Raw genomic sequence first — 14,362 nt, 5'->3', positions numbered from 1 at the left:
ACCAGTTGCGGCCCTGTGAGTCTCTACTCACAGTCACTCATGCCCTTATCGCCTCGAGATTCAACTACTGCAATGCTCTCTACATGGGGCTACCTCTGAAAAGTGTTTGGAAACTACAAATTGTGCAGAATGCAGTCGCGTGAGCAAGGTATGCCCATGTTTCTCCAGCACTCTGCGGACTGCACTGGCTGCCAATTAGTTTCTGGACCTGATTCAAAGTGTTGGTTATGACCTGTAAAGCCCTATAAGGCATGGGACCAGATTATTTACGGGACCGCCTTCTGCCGCATGAATCCCAGCGTCTGGTTAGGTCCCACAGAGTCAGCTTTCTCTAGGTCCCATCAACTAGACAATTTCACTTGCCGGGTCCTAGGGAAAGAGCCTTTTCTGTGGGGGCCCTGGCCCTCTGGAATCAGCTCCCCCTGGAGATTTGTACTGCCCCCACCCTCCTTGCCTTTCGTAAAAATCTGAAAACCTATTTATGCCACCAGGCTTGAGGTTACTAGACCCCAGCCATTGAATCTGTAGGATTTATTTATTTATTGGATTTGTATGCCGCCCCTCTCCGCAGACTCGGGGCGGCTAACAACAGTAATAAAAACAGCATATAACAATCCAATATTAAAACAGTTAAAAAAAACCTTAATATAAAACCAAACATACATACAGACATACCATGCATAAAATTGTAAAGGCCTAGGGGGAAAGAGTATCTCATTTCCCCCATGCCTGGCGGCAGAGGTGGGTTTTAAGAAGCCTATGAAAAGCAAGGAGGGTGGGGGCAATTCTAATCTCTGGGGGGAGTTGGTTCCAGAGGGCTGGGGCCGCCACAGAGAAGGCTCTTCCCCTGGGTCCCACCAAGCGACATTGTTTAGTTGACGGGACCCGGAGAAGACCCACTCTGTGGGACCTAACTGGTTGCTGGGATTCGTGCAGCAGAAGGCGGTCCCTGAGATAGTTGCAGTGTGCACTTGAATGAATGATTTTTAAATGTTTAACTTTTTAGAATACAGTATTTTAAACTAATTATTTATGTTAATTGGATTTAAATGTATTTATATATTGTGTTTTCTATTGATATGTTGTGAGCTGCCCTGAGTCCACAGAGTGGGGCGGCATACAAGTCCAATTAATAAATAAATAATTCTGTTTTATTCGGCTTTTGGGACAATTATGGATAAAGTGCACATGTGTGTATCTGTTAAAGGAGAGTAGCATTGAAGCCTTCACACAATAATGTGCGGATGGATTACTGTTTGGTAACCTTGAGATGATCTTGTTCAATAAAGTAGGTAAGCATAGATTTATAGAAGCAGAGAATGAAGATACATGGGATAACAATCTCTCTTTTTATAAAATCTGACATCATAAGGAATTTGAAGCTCATATTAATTGTTGTTGAATTTCCAGCATTTGATAATGACTGGCAATATCAACTGGAGCTACTGGTAGATTAGCAAAAACCGAGGGCCAGCAGATGTTTATTTCCATTTATATATTCCTAACAAAGTTGGAAGGAGCTGTTGAGGCCATCAGGATTTGTTCCTGTTTGATGCAGGAATCCTAATTTAGCATCCCATCCGTTGGAACAAATACAAGAAAACGCCACCCTTCTGTGTTAATATAATTCCACTGTTCTTGCTATTCAGAAGCATTACCTAACCTTCAGTTGAATTCTGGTTTCTATTGTATTTTATTTCCTGCATTCAGAATGACAGAGAATGGGCTTTGGTCTCATATATGTAAACCTCAATGGGCTTTCTTCCAAGGGGGGAAAAAATCAGGTCACTGCTCTGAAAAGTGGAGTACATATAACAAAACAGGTATATTTCAGTTGCTAAATGTTTCTCAATCTACTTTGTTTACCTACAAATAATGTACCGAACTACCAAACAATTTTCAAAGATTTCAAATGACTTCAAGCTTATCTTTGCAGGCATAAGAAGACCACCACGATCAAACCCCCCACCAAAAAAAAGGAGAGGGGCAGAAGAAAAGAAACGTATGAGTCTCAGAAGATATATATACATCTAGCACAGTGATGGCGAACCTTTTTTTCGTGCAGGCCGAAAGAGCGTGGGTGTGCGCTATCACATACGCGCAAGTGCCCACACCCATAATTCAATGCTTGAGAAAAGTGAAAACAACTTCCCTTGCCCTCTGGAGGCCCTCTGGGGGCCGGAAACAGCATGTTTCCCAACTTCTGGTGGCCCCAGTAGGCTCGTGTTTCACCTTTCCCAAGCTCCAAAGGCTTTCCTAGAGATGGGGAAGGGTAAAAACGCCCTTGCCAATCCTCCCAGAGGCTCTCTGGAAGCCAAAAATTCCCTCCCAGAGCCTCTGTATGAGCCAAAAATCAGCTGGGCAGCACACACATGCACATTGGAATGGAGCAAGGGCAATGGCTCATGTGCCAGAAGATATGTCTCTGTGTGCCACCTGTGCCACAGGTTCGCCATCACTGATCTAGCATTTCATTCTTGCAGAGATTCTCAAAACAAAGCCTATGCACCATTCTTCCCTATTGATCTGTAAGAAAAGTTCATCTACCCAAATATTCTTTTAGGTTTCCGCTGTGCTCTCCTTAATTAAGGCTGGGCTGAAATGGAAAGCAAAGCAGGAACTGGCAGATTCATCTTGAATTTACAAAGTGGTCTCTCACTTTGTCATAGTAGTAACGCAGGGCCCGGCTCAGCTTGTCATAATTCATGTTGGTCTTGTTCTTCCGCAGGCCCCAGAGTCGTGCAACCTCTTCTGCATCCACCAGCTTGAACTCCCCATCATTGGATGTCCACGCGATCAAATGCCCGTTGCTCTGCTGTTCCAGCAATTGCAGAAGAAACTGCCAGAGAGTGACTGAAGGATCCATGACTAAAGGAAAGATGGAAGAGCAAAAGGACAGCCAATTGAGAGATACGGATCATTGAAGGACACAGCCCTTGACAGGTAACAAATAACATTTGCAAATTAGAAGAATCCAGTCATAAGGGCTACGGTTGAGATTGACTAGAAAATGTGGGTGATGGAGAACTTCATTCACAGCAAGAAAAAATAGTATCAAGGAAAAGATTGAGCTGAATCATTCTTTGACATACTTGCCTTCTACATGCAAGGAGATAGGGGCGGGGATGGGTTCATTGCAAAGCAACCTGTTATTTTAGCCTCCCCAAACACTCACACATGTACCATGATGGAGAGATAAAGTTTTTTTTAAACTTTGATTTGGCTAAAACCAGCTTGGTGAACACTTCCAGATGTGCTTTGTAAGGCTGTGTCCAGTCCATTGAGCTGGGAAGCGAAGAGTAGCCTAGGATGGAAAAAAACATTCCACAAAACCCATGAACATCAACTCTTTTGGCGGCTTGAGAATCCTGATGCCTAATGTTTAAACAAGCTATTGCTTCATGGCTTTCCTCAAAGACATTTTTATAGGGGAAACTGAAGATAACAGTAATCTTTTGTCCAAGATCCACAGACTTAAAAGAACTGCAGTCCCCAGCCTTCCTGGAGGGTGTTTCATCAGTTTTCAAACAACAGAATGGATTCTTTCTTTGGTCTATGAGCTACACAAGACTGAGTGAGAAATGTACTCAAATAGTGAGCATGGCCCAAGTTAAAGAAGTAGAACCAGAGCCAAAAAGATATTTCTTTTCAAATAATTAAATTTTAAATGCATGGAATTTACCCAGTTACTCCCTGTGCTTTTATTAATCTCCTTTTATGTCACCTCAAACCTACAGTTCAGCAGCAGTTTTTGAATATGTTTTGGGGATAATGTGTAACTCTGGGAGCACTGATTGGAGATTATTGATACAATAGCACACACAGTACTCAAATAATGAGAAGTGAGACCAAAGAGAACTGGCTATGGCTATGAAGTCACTCCCTTGCAGGGTTTAAATATAACTTCTATAGCTGTAAATGATTATTTGTGTGATGCTGTTCCTTTATCACTGGAAATTATACAAGCATCTCATGTAAAACGTTGATTATCATTATTTTGCCAGATATAATCCTCGAGGGGGGGGATCTCTATCATCAATTACTCTTACCCTCAAAATGATCCTATAGAGCATTGTACACCAAGACAATTAGACATAGGAATATGGTAATTCTTTCCCGAACGCCATCACTCTGCTAAACAAATAATGTCCTCACCACTGTCAAACTATTCAGTAGGGCTGCATTATTATTATTATTATTATTATTATTATTATTATTATTATTATTATTAGTCTTCTCATCATTCCTATCACCCATTTCCTGTATGACTTTAACTTTCTCCTTACGATTTATATTAACATTATTTCCTGATTGTTTATTTGTACCCTATGGCAATCATTAAGTGTTATACCTCATGATTCTTGACAAATGTATCTTGAGAACTTATGCACTAATGACAATTCCTTGTGTGTCCAATCACACTTGGCCAATAAAGAATTCTATTCTATTCTATTCTATTCTGTTCTATCCTATTGTATTCTATCCTATCCTATCCTATTCTATTCCACTCTACTCTGCATGTGGCATCCTTTCATCAGTTTCTTTCATCAAGGACTACAAAGTTAATCTTGATTATCCCAATTTTTAAAAATAATGCTACGTGTGCTGGGACATAACTATTAAAACAGAACAATATGTAACAACAGAGCAGACACCATTCCACCTCTCAAAAGAGCTATTATAATAGGCGTTGCAATACTACCCATACCATGGTCTTTCGAGACTGAAGGATGCCAGTGCAACTACCCATGCATATATGTACACAACTGAGAATGGGTTAAAAACAATTCAAAGTGTTGGTTATGACCTATAAAGCCCTTCATGGCATTGGACCAGAATATCTTCTGCCGCACGAATCCCAGCGACCGGTTAGGTCCCACAGAGTTGGCCTTCTCCGGGTCCCGTCAACTAAACAATGTCGTTTGGTGGGATCCAGGAGAAGAGCCTTCTCTGTGGCGGCCCCGACCCTCTGGAACCAACTCCCCCCAGATATCAGTTGCCCCCACCCTCCTTGCCTTTCATAAGCTCCTTAAAACCCACCTCTGTCATCAGGCATGGCTTATAAAATTTATGCATGGTATGTCTATATGTATGATTGGTTTCTTAAATTGGGGTTTTTTACATTACTTTTAATATTAGATTTGTTCATATTGTCTTTTTACTGTTGTTAGCCGCCCCGAGTCTATGGAGAGGGGCGGCATACAAATCTAATTAATTAATAAATAAATAAATGAAAACACAGTTTTACCTCACAAAATGTCTGGAACCTGAGTAATACTCAAACAAACATGGCTTCCTCCCAAAATTAGCCATGGGAATTGTTCCAAATGCCCTGAAGCAAAATTAATTCATGGAGAGCCAGCAGTCCTATTCAACACCGCAAACACATAGTCATCCTTTACTTTAGATCCAGGTCATTCCTGAAGAGCATTTGGCATTTTTTCCTTTTTTTTCCTCCTCCCTTTGGAAAGGCTTAAAATATCATATAGTCACCTGAACAAGACTTCATACATCCAAGGAGAAAGGGAATATGACAGCAAGGTCCACCATGTTTTACAATGGGGTTGCTGAAGCCCATATTGAACCTCTGTGCAGCATGTCATGGGCAAGGCCCCCAAAAGTAGGTGAGAACTAGAGGTGGGTTCCTCCTGGTTTGCACTGGTTCTATAGAACCTGTAGTAAACCAGTGGTGACATCACAGAGCTGGTTTTGATGGTGCCGCTCTGTGAATGCTGCCACCTTTTTGGGGGATATGGGGGGTTTGTTTTTTGTGCTTGTTTTTGCTTCTGCACATGAACAGAAGCTGAGGTTTTGACACTGCACATGCGCCGCCATCTTTTTTTCGGACTTCTTTTTTTTAAAAAAAAATGCTCGTTTTTGCTTTGATGTCTGTGCAGAACCTGAGTTTTTGGCACTGCGCATGCGCCTACGCAGCCATGAGGCATGGGAGGAAGCAAACTGGCGGCAAGGTAAATTAGAATCCACCTCTCTTGACAACAGATGAAAATGGATGTAAACAAGATCAAAAGCCACTTTTGTTTCACATTTTATATAAATGCAAACTAAATTAAAATGTGTTTAATTAAGGAAAATTCATTTCCCTGTAGTAAAATTTCTCCTTTCTCTCACATTAATTATTCTAATTTAATAGCAAGTTTTGGGAAGGTCCTTGGGATATCCAAGACTATTAAGGACCTAAACAACCTGTGTGCTGCTGGTTATATATTCTTGCTATAGAATGCAACATTTTTTAAAAAACAGAGTTAATTCTAATTTTTCAAAAAAAAGGGAGAAGAAGAGCTAAGGATTCACGCTTAAAGATCATTAAGTTAGATGATTTAGAGCCAGTTTATGCAATGGGGGCTTAAGCCAAGTAAGTTTCAAAAAGGAATTTAAAGGAAGTGATGACACCCTATATAGATGTCTAGAAGGAATAAACAAGCAAGAAAAAGGCAGTTGTCTAATTCCTGTAGTCTTTAGTATTGTAATCACTTCTATTCTGTCAGTTATTTATGCTAATATTAAAAAATTACATTGCTAATAACTATCCATTTCAGCCATCAGGTAAAATGAAGGATGAATTGATCCTACAGTACATCTGAATGCTCCTGTCCTACCCTCTGTCTCATTCACACAAAACCAAGGGAAATGTGTTGTGAAACAAGACTGTGAGGAAGAAAGAAAATAGAAGACTATATGCAGAGAATAGGACATAGCCACAGGTACATTGTAAGCAACAGATATTTAACAGAAATATGTAAGTGGCTGTTTAATGGCATTTGCAATATATATCAGCTTGATTTTAAACCATTGTAATTCATGCAACCATACCTTAATGCTTCAAGCAGCAATCATTAATTTCTAAAATGGAATCACAGAGATCTGTTCTGAAAAGAAATTCTTCAGCCCAAATGTACATTAAAGAGTTGGGGGTATTCAGAGGGAACAAAATGCACACTACATAAGCCCCAAGAAGTTTCAGGAGGCTGTATCTACCTGGGTGCTTCCCAAATCTAAATCCTGAACCACAACAGAGATAAAACCCAATTCCTTTCTGAGCAACTATAGTCTATTTTCTCTGTCATATACTGTATATGCATGTGATTTCTATGCAGTGTCATAATGAGAGACCTTCTAGGCATCCATTAGAAAAAAGAATTAACTTGTGTTCACCTCTTTCATTTTGCCAAGCACACAAAATACCCAGTTTGTTGTTTCTGATTTTGGAGGAAAAGTATATAACAGGTCTGAAAGAAGAGTCACACAGAGTAAAGGCTTTTGCACCCACTCATTCTTCTCCCTCCTGCTTCCTCTGTTCCACTTGAAAATGCCTATCTGGATTTGGCCTAAAGAAAGGATTTTAGGGCTGGATTTCAAAAATATCTCATCAAATGCTGTAATCCAGCATTTAATGTAGTGAAGGCTATAGGGAAAGCTGGGAAAGACTACAGGCCTCACCAGAAGAGATGGAGGCACAAGTAAATACTTAGAAGAGAGGTGAGAAAAACCCAGAATTGTTTTTGAATCTAACTGACATGGGTTTGATGGTAAGAGCATTTTGGTAATCTATGCATCATGGGATTTTATTTTATTCTATTTTATGTTGGATGTCTTGATCCAAACATGTCTTGCTTGTGTATATATACACATACATACAAACAAACAAACACATAACAGGGAGTGCTTGAACAGGAGATCCTAATAAAAATAGCTAGTGTGTTCAAGATGTTTTTGTAGGAAATCAATGGGATGAAAGTGCCATGAACAGGAGAGATATGGTGCTCCATCTCTCCTTTCCAAGTGAAAACAAAATTATTTTAAGGTAAAGAAGCATATGGTTTAAGGTAATGAAGCATATCCAACCAGGAAAGACATGTCTGTTTTTTTAGCTGTTTGGTTGTTAATTATGGGTTTTAAATTGTTTTATACTGTTTTTAATAGAGTTTTATATTACATTTCATGTCTATTTGGCTGCAAGCCTCCCAGAGTCCTTTGGGAATAGGGTGGCATATAAATCCAAATAAATAAAAAAATAAAAGAAATAAATATGTGACAGAAATCTCCTCTTTGTCTACCAGGAGTCCACATCTCAAATGCCCAGCAAAGAGGACCTGCAAATAAACACACACAGTTCCACCATGTTTATACACCAAGCCTGTCTCTTTCTCTCTCTCTTTTCCCAGGTTTTAAAAAGGATGGGTTCACAATAATCTGAAAATGATTTGGTAGAGCAAACAGGGAAATGTGTGCCTTGTTTCTGTCACTTCCCAGCCCTGGCAGTGGGAGTGGGTGTCACTTGCCCAAAATGCTGTGCCCATCTTTTCCCAGGCTGCCTGACCCAAAACCAGCTGGCAACTGGGGGGGGGGGGGGAGATCGTTACCTTCTGGATCTCTTGGAGGTGTCTCCTTCTCCCTTCATCCTCTACTACTCACCAGTGAGCATGGCAGCGCCCCCCAACCCAGATCCCGGCGGCTCCATGGGCTGGGTAGGGGGGCCCAGCTCTGCCGCCGGGGAGGTGGGTAGCTTGCCAGTCCGCTTGCTGTTTCCCAGGCGAGAATGACCCCTCTCGGTCCCTTCAGTTCCCCACTTGGCTTCTCGGTTCGTCCGCTGGCCCTGTTGCTCTTCCCCACCACCTCCGCTGGTGGTCCCACTTGAGGCTGCCGGCCGGCCGGCCGGTCTCAAGTTCAGGGTTCTCTCCGCTGGGATGGATGGCCGTCGGGAGGGCTCTCTGGCGCGCGTGGGGAAGGAAGGCGGCGAGTGTCCCCCGCAAAGACCTTGACGTCGCCGGACCGCCTCGCCGCTCGGCGTGGGTGCTCTGGGATGTGCCGGGGAGGGTGAATGGCGGGGGGAGGGAGGAGAGAAGGTGCGGGGAGGGGGGGAGAGGGGGCGGATCCGCTCTTCTTCCTGCCTCCGACGAGCCGTGCAGGCCGCTGGTTGCAGTGCCAAGGATGCAGCGGTGACGGCGGCTGTCACATGGAGAGAAAGGCGGAGCGGACGCCTTGTGTTCCGTCTCCTCTCGGCCCGGGGTTTGCACAGGGTCCGCGGGTAGAAGAAGCGCTTCAGGCGGAGTCCGAACCCCGCGGAAGACTAGCATGGGACCGATCCCTCCTGGGAGAAAGGGAGGGCGTCTGGGTCTCTGGATCTCTTCGCTCAGGCCGAGGCGGGAGATCTATTGAAACCACCACGCTTGTGGTGGGATCCTTTCCTAAAGCGCGGAGCACAGAATCTCAGGCTGGGCTGATCGCTCTGGACCGGGCGGGTCCAGAACTGCCTGGGTTGAAGATGGGAGCGAGAGGATCCTTGCTTTGTGCTCCCGGGCTTTTCGACCTGTTGGATGTCAAGCGCGGCAGGAGAGATTCCGGGACGCCTAGGCTTTAACCTTTGCGCCAGGAAGGCCGCGGGGCTCTTGCAAAATTGCGGAGAGGGACGGAACTCCTTCAACTGTGTTAGGATTAACATTCCCACCATTCCCAGGCGCCATGAGGACACTTGTTTGGAGAAAGTTAGGGCCCAGAAGTGAGATTGGGGGGAGGGGGATGTCCACTCCTCCGCGCCGCCGCCCCCTCGGTCCACCTTGCGGAGGGGGTAGATCTTGCCTTCGTGGCAGCCAGCCCACGACCTTCTCGCCCCCTTCGCCTGATCCTTACTTGCCCCGCGGTTACCATGGCGACGGAAAGCCACCATGACAGCGGAGACAAAGATGGGGGGGAAGGGGGGAGAAAAATAAGATGCTGCCATGGTAACCTCTGGCCCCAGAAGGATAGGATCCGTTCAGAAAGCTCCATTCCTTCCCTAAAGGAAAGTTTCTCAGGGTCGGGGAATGGGATTGAAGGAGGGGTGATGACCTTTGGCCTCTTAGGAGGCATCTTTTCGTAATATGAGGGGGGCATTTTTTTCCCCATCAGAATCAGGAGGAACAGCAAGGTCATAGTTCATTTTTTCTGCAGTCAGTCATAAGGAGACTACCTATCACAGAAGCAGCTCATCAGTACAGCACAGTGATTATAAACAAATTTTGGGGTGCTTGCCACTATTATTAAGGTAAAATATTTGAATTGTTTTAGCTGGAGTTCATTTCAGTGCGCTATCTTATACTAATCTTAGGAACAGGAAATCCTACTTTTCAATAGAAATTAAAGGAGGTTGCTATGTCACTGAATTCAGTAACATCCTAAATCTTAAGTGATCTAGGCAGGCTTTCACTTTAGCAATTTAATCCCATTGGCTTTATTTATATATACAGTATTTGTTAGACATTCAATAGAATTGCCAGAGGAAATGCCAAAATTTTTCTTTTGGCGATATATACCTAGAACAATGAGTTTTTCTTTTCTTTCTTTTCTTTTATGAGTAACTGTTAATAAACAATATGAATTTTTGGAGGTGCCATTGGTAGTTTTTAAATTTGAATATATAGTCTGCTAATTACGAGGTGAGTTAGGATGGAAGACATTCTTGGAAAGGTTAGAGGGTTGAAGAGGAAGTAGAGTGGGAGGATGAGAAGGAGAGAGGTAGAGGAGGAGCGAAGGAGTAAGGTAGGAGATGGAGAGAGGGGGGAATGCAAGAAAAAACAAGAGCAGCAGAGTGGTAGAATAAGATGTGGATTTCTGAACAATGGTTAAAATCTGTAACTGTATGTTGTTTGTAATATTGGAAGGTATATACATATACATTTGTATATGAAAAAAATGGAGAAAATAAAAATAAATAAATAAATAAAAATAATTTCCAAAAGAGTTAAAATTAACATAAAAACATTAAAACGTTGACATAAATCTGCTTGCAAAAGCAAACTAAAAAACATGACACACAATAATTGGTTTTTTATATCATGTTTAAGAAAAAGTAATGGTTTAAAAAGGTTATCCAGCTAAGGATATTACAAAATGATTAGAAATGGTTTTCATGTAGGTTGCACTGAAAAGGCATTTTGCATGCAAAATGGCTGAAATTGAGACATTTTGCATAACCTAAAACAAATCATCACAGATTTCAGCATTCTTGACTCTGGATTGCCATTTAAAGAATCATCATCTTGGGAATTATTATTCGGTGCACTTGTGTTTGCAAAATCTTTCATCTAATCAACTTTTACAAACTTTGGACTTTATTCTGATTCTCCAACCCAGTGGTCCCCAAACTATGGCCCATGGGCCACAGGCGGCCCACTGAGGCCATTTATCCGGCCCGCCAGTGAGTGACAAGAGCACAGGGAAAAGAAAGAGAAAGAAAGAAAAGGGAAAGAGAGGGAGGGAAGGAGAATTGGAGAGGAAGGAAGGAGGGAAGGAAAGAAGGAAGGAAAGAAAGAAAGAAAGAAAGAAAGAAGGAGAAATGGGAACAAGGAAGGAAGAATGAAATGAATAGAGGGACAGGAAGGAAGGACTGTTTTTTGGGGGGGTATTTTTTTTTTAATTTTTCTCGACATACATTCAAACAACACAGTGTACCATCTAATTTTCCATGAATAAAATGCTGTATTTTGTTAGTAACTAGTATCAATCATCAAAAATGTTGCAAAAGGGTTTTTTTTCTAATTTTGTCATCCAGTTACATTCATTTTCTTTTAATTAAATTCCCTCCTTAATGTTCCTTCAAAAAGTGCAACACCAATTATATTTCTAACTTATTAGCCATTATGCCAAAGTGCTTCCTTCGTTCTTTATACATTTTTCTATAAGCCAAGAAAACCTTGTATAGCCAATCAGATGTTAACAAAAGAAAATTAAAAACAAAACATAAACATATATGAATTTCAGATTTTCTCCCCCCTCTAAATAGTACATTCCCATTTTGTTTTTTACTTTAAAACAAGGCATGTGCAGTGTGCATAGGGATTTGTTCATAGTTTTTAGTCCGGCCCTCCAACAGTCCAAGGGACAGTGAACTGGCCCCCCGTGTAAATAGTTTGGGGACGCCTGCTCCAACCAGTAGCATTATTGCCCCCTGCCCAGGATTCCTAAGCATGGTAACTTCATCCCACAATTACATATAAGCATTGAATAACCAGAGGAATCTCAAGAGTCCCTGCAGATGAGTCATGAAGAGATTTCTAACTTGCTGTAAAGGGAAGACTAGAGCTAGCTTCAGATTTTAAGGGAGCTTTGAATAATGACATCCATCATGCAAATTGTGTCTCAGTTCTCAGAAAAAGAGAGGTGTGGAAAATGTTTCAAATGGTTTTCCAGTGAGTAAAAGTAAAGGAGAGAAATAGTTTCAGACTTGCAAGAATTTGTTAATGTAACCTTAAAAACTAATATTCTAAATTGTTTTTTGCAATCCAGATATACCATCTGTCCCAACTTTTGTGGAAGTCCTCCATGTCCTTGTCCTGTAGTTCATACCGTATGTTAATTTAAAATGAAAGGAAATTAGGAACCCTAAACCCAAATTTAGAGAAAAAAGCTTAACTAATATCAACAAATATTAATAAATCAAAGCACTATTATACCATTGTAAAAATGATACATGATTGATATAATAACAAGAAAATTATAAGGTTGTATTTACGTATTAAATATGTAACAATTATTAAAAGGAAGATTTTCCTTTGTATATTAGACATAAGCTGCATTGCCAATTACACTACCCCTTTAGGTAGTGCAATCTTAAATAATGATACCAAATATGTTATGTATAAAGCAAGATGCTTTATTCCTTTTTCTTCTTCTCTTTTCTTTTTCTTTTCCCTTTTTTCCCCTCTTTCTTATATGTATATATTGTCACCATGTCGTTCTTTTTTTTGTTATATGTTTTTAATGTATATATCTAATAAAATCTTTTTTTAAAAAAAAATAAATCTAATATTCATTGCTGTGCTTCACGGACTACTTCAAAGGGCTAACATCTAGCTTGTTGAGCAGCGCAAATGGTCACAGTGCCTTCCTACTGCCTCTCTTGAATTTAATAATACAGTACATACCTCCCCATACATCTATCACCTTAGCCACCATGCATCCATATAGCTCTCCATCTTACTTACCTTTCACTACCAGTAACAACCATGCAAGCTACAAGTCTATGCATGGGTTTATTCAGAAACTACATTTCAGCAGCTCAGCTAAATACTGAACAGGTGCATTTGCATATTAAACTTGGCAATAATTTTTACTGTATTAAATTTTGTTTTCTGAGTGTAGCTTCAAATACATGTATTGTGTAATCCAGCATATTTGAACAACTGATGCATGGTTTAATGTTAGTCAAATTGGGCTATGAAAATTGTGATAAAAAGAAGGGGATGGTCCATCTAGAAAATGGGCTACCTCAATCAGGTGAAGTGTTATGTGAAAGGACGCTGAGTCACTAGAGTAAGCAGGTAAATCAGCCCTAACTCATAACTTCTTCCCGATTACAGTGTTCCCTCGCTTTTCGCGAAAGTCGAATTTCCGTGAAGTAGACATGCGGAAGTAAATACATTATTTTTGGCTCTGAACAGTATCACAAGCCTTCCCTTAACACTTTAAACCCCTAAATTGCAATTTCCCATTCCCTTAGAAACTATTTAGATTATTACTCACCATGTTTATTTATTAAAGTTTATGAAAAAAAATATTTATTAAAGGCAGACGAAAGTTTGGCAATGACACATGACGTCATCGGGTGGGAAAAACTGTGGTATAGGGAAAAAACCTGCGAAATATTTTTTAATATTTTTGAAAAAACATGGTATAGACTTTTCGCAAAGTTTGAACCCGCGAAAATCGAGGGAACACTGTATCTCTATTTCTGATTTATACATGGGAATCAGTATTTTATAATCAGGACAGGAAAAATTCCTTTTAAGATAAGAGAAGCTTTGCTGGATATGGTCAAGGCCAATTTTATCAGCTCTTCTGTTTCTCCCAGTAGCCAGTCAGACACCTTTGGAATATTTGCAAGATGAAGATGGAGACATACCCCTCATTCACCATCCCCCATTCTTCTGCAAGAGGTATTTGGAGGCATTGTACTTCCAGCCTGGACTTATCCTTTATCAAATGTGGTAACCAGAAGTGTTCACAATATTCCAGATGCAGTGGGATCACTGATTTGTATAAGAGCATTGAACTGCAGTTTGTTCTCCAAGGTGTTAACTTGAAAGAATACAACTGAGGTGTATGATTAATGGCAGTTACATTTTGAAAGGGAGGACCTCTCTTCTATGTTAAAATTTCTTTATTAAAAATAAATAATTCCATTACCAAGATTGTTTAGTTCTATTGAATATCAAAAAAGTTCATGAAATCTATCTATAAATTATACAAATGTATCTTATTTTTACTTTTGTATTTTATTAATATTGATAGGAATAAAACTTATAAACATAAAATAAACAAGGGGAAAAAATAAGGATATCAACTTTGCACAAGTAAAAGCAGAGGT

At 40.7% G+C, this 14,362-nt stretch overlaps 1 protein-coding gene across 3 annotated transcripts in view; it reads right to left on the bottom strand.

The window, feature by feature from the left end:
• The window catches only part of ELK1 (ETS transcription factor ELK1), a 41,629-nt gene extending 32,869 nt beyond the window's left edge, over positions 1-8,760 (bottom strand). For 2 of the 3 annotated variants that reach the window (XM_070741165.1, XM_070741162.1), the window contains exons 1-2: positions 8,434-8,760; positions 2,660-2,868 (exon numbers count right to left, since the gene is read on the bottom strand). In XM_070741165.1, the coding sequence (XP_070597266.1) occupies positions 2,660-2,868; positions 8,434-8,479 (255 nt within the window). In that variant the 5' untranslated portion in view covers positions 8,480-8,760. Of the gene's footprint in view, positions 1-2,659; positions 2,869-8,381 lie in introns of all 3 variants that reach the window. The other variant, XM_070741164.1, reaches the window with a different exon arrangement.
• Positions 8,761-14,362: the final 5,602 nt, after the last annotated feature.

Source organism: Erythrolamprus reginae, chromosome 2 (assembly GCF_031021105.1).
Source record: "Erythrolamprus reginae isolate rEryReg1 chromosome 2, rEryReg1.hap1, whole genome shotgun sequence".
Lineage (NCBI taxonomy): Eukaryota > Metazoa > Chordata > Lepidosauria > Squamata > Dipsadidae > Erythrolamprus > Erythrolamprus reginae.
This window is presented reverse-complemented; position numbering and strand designations above follow the sequence as displayed.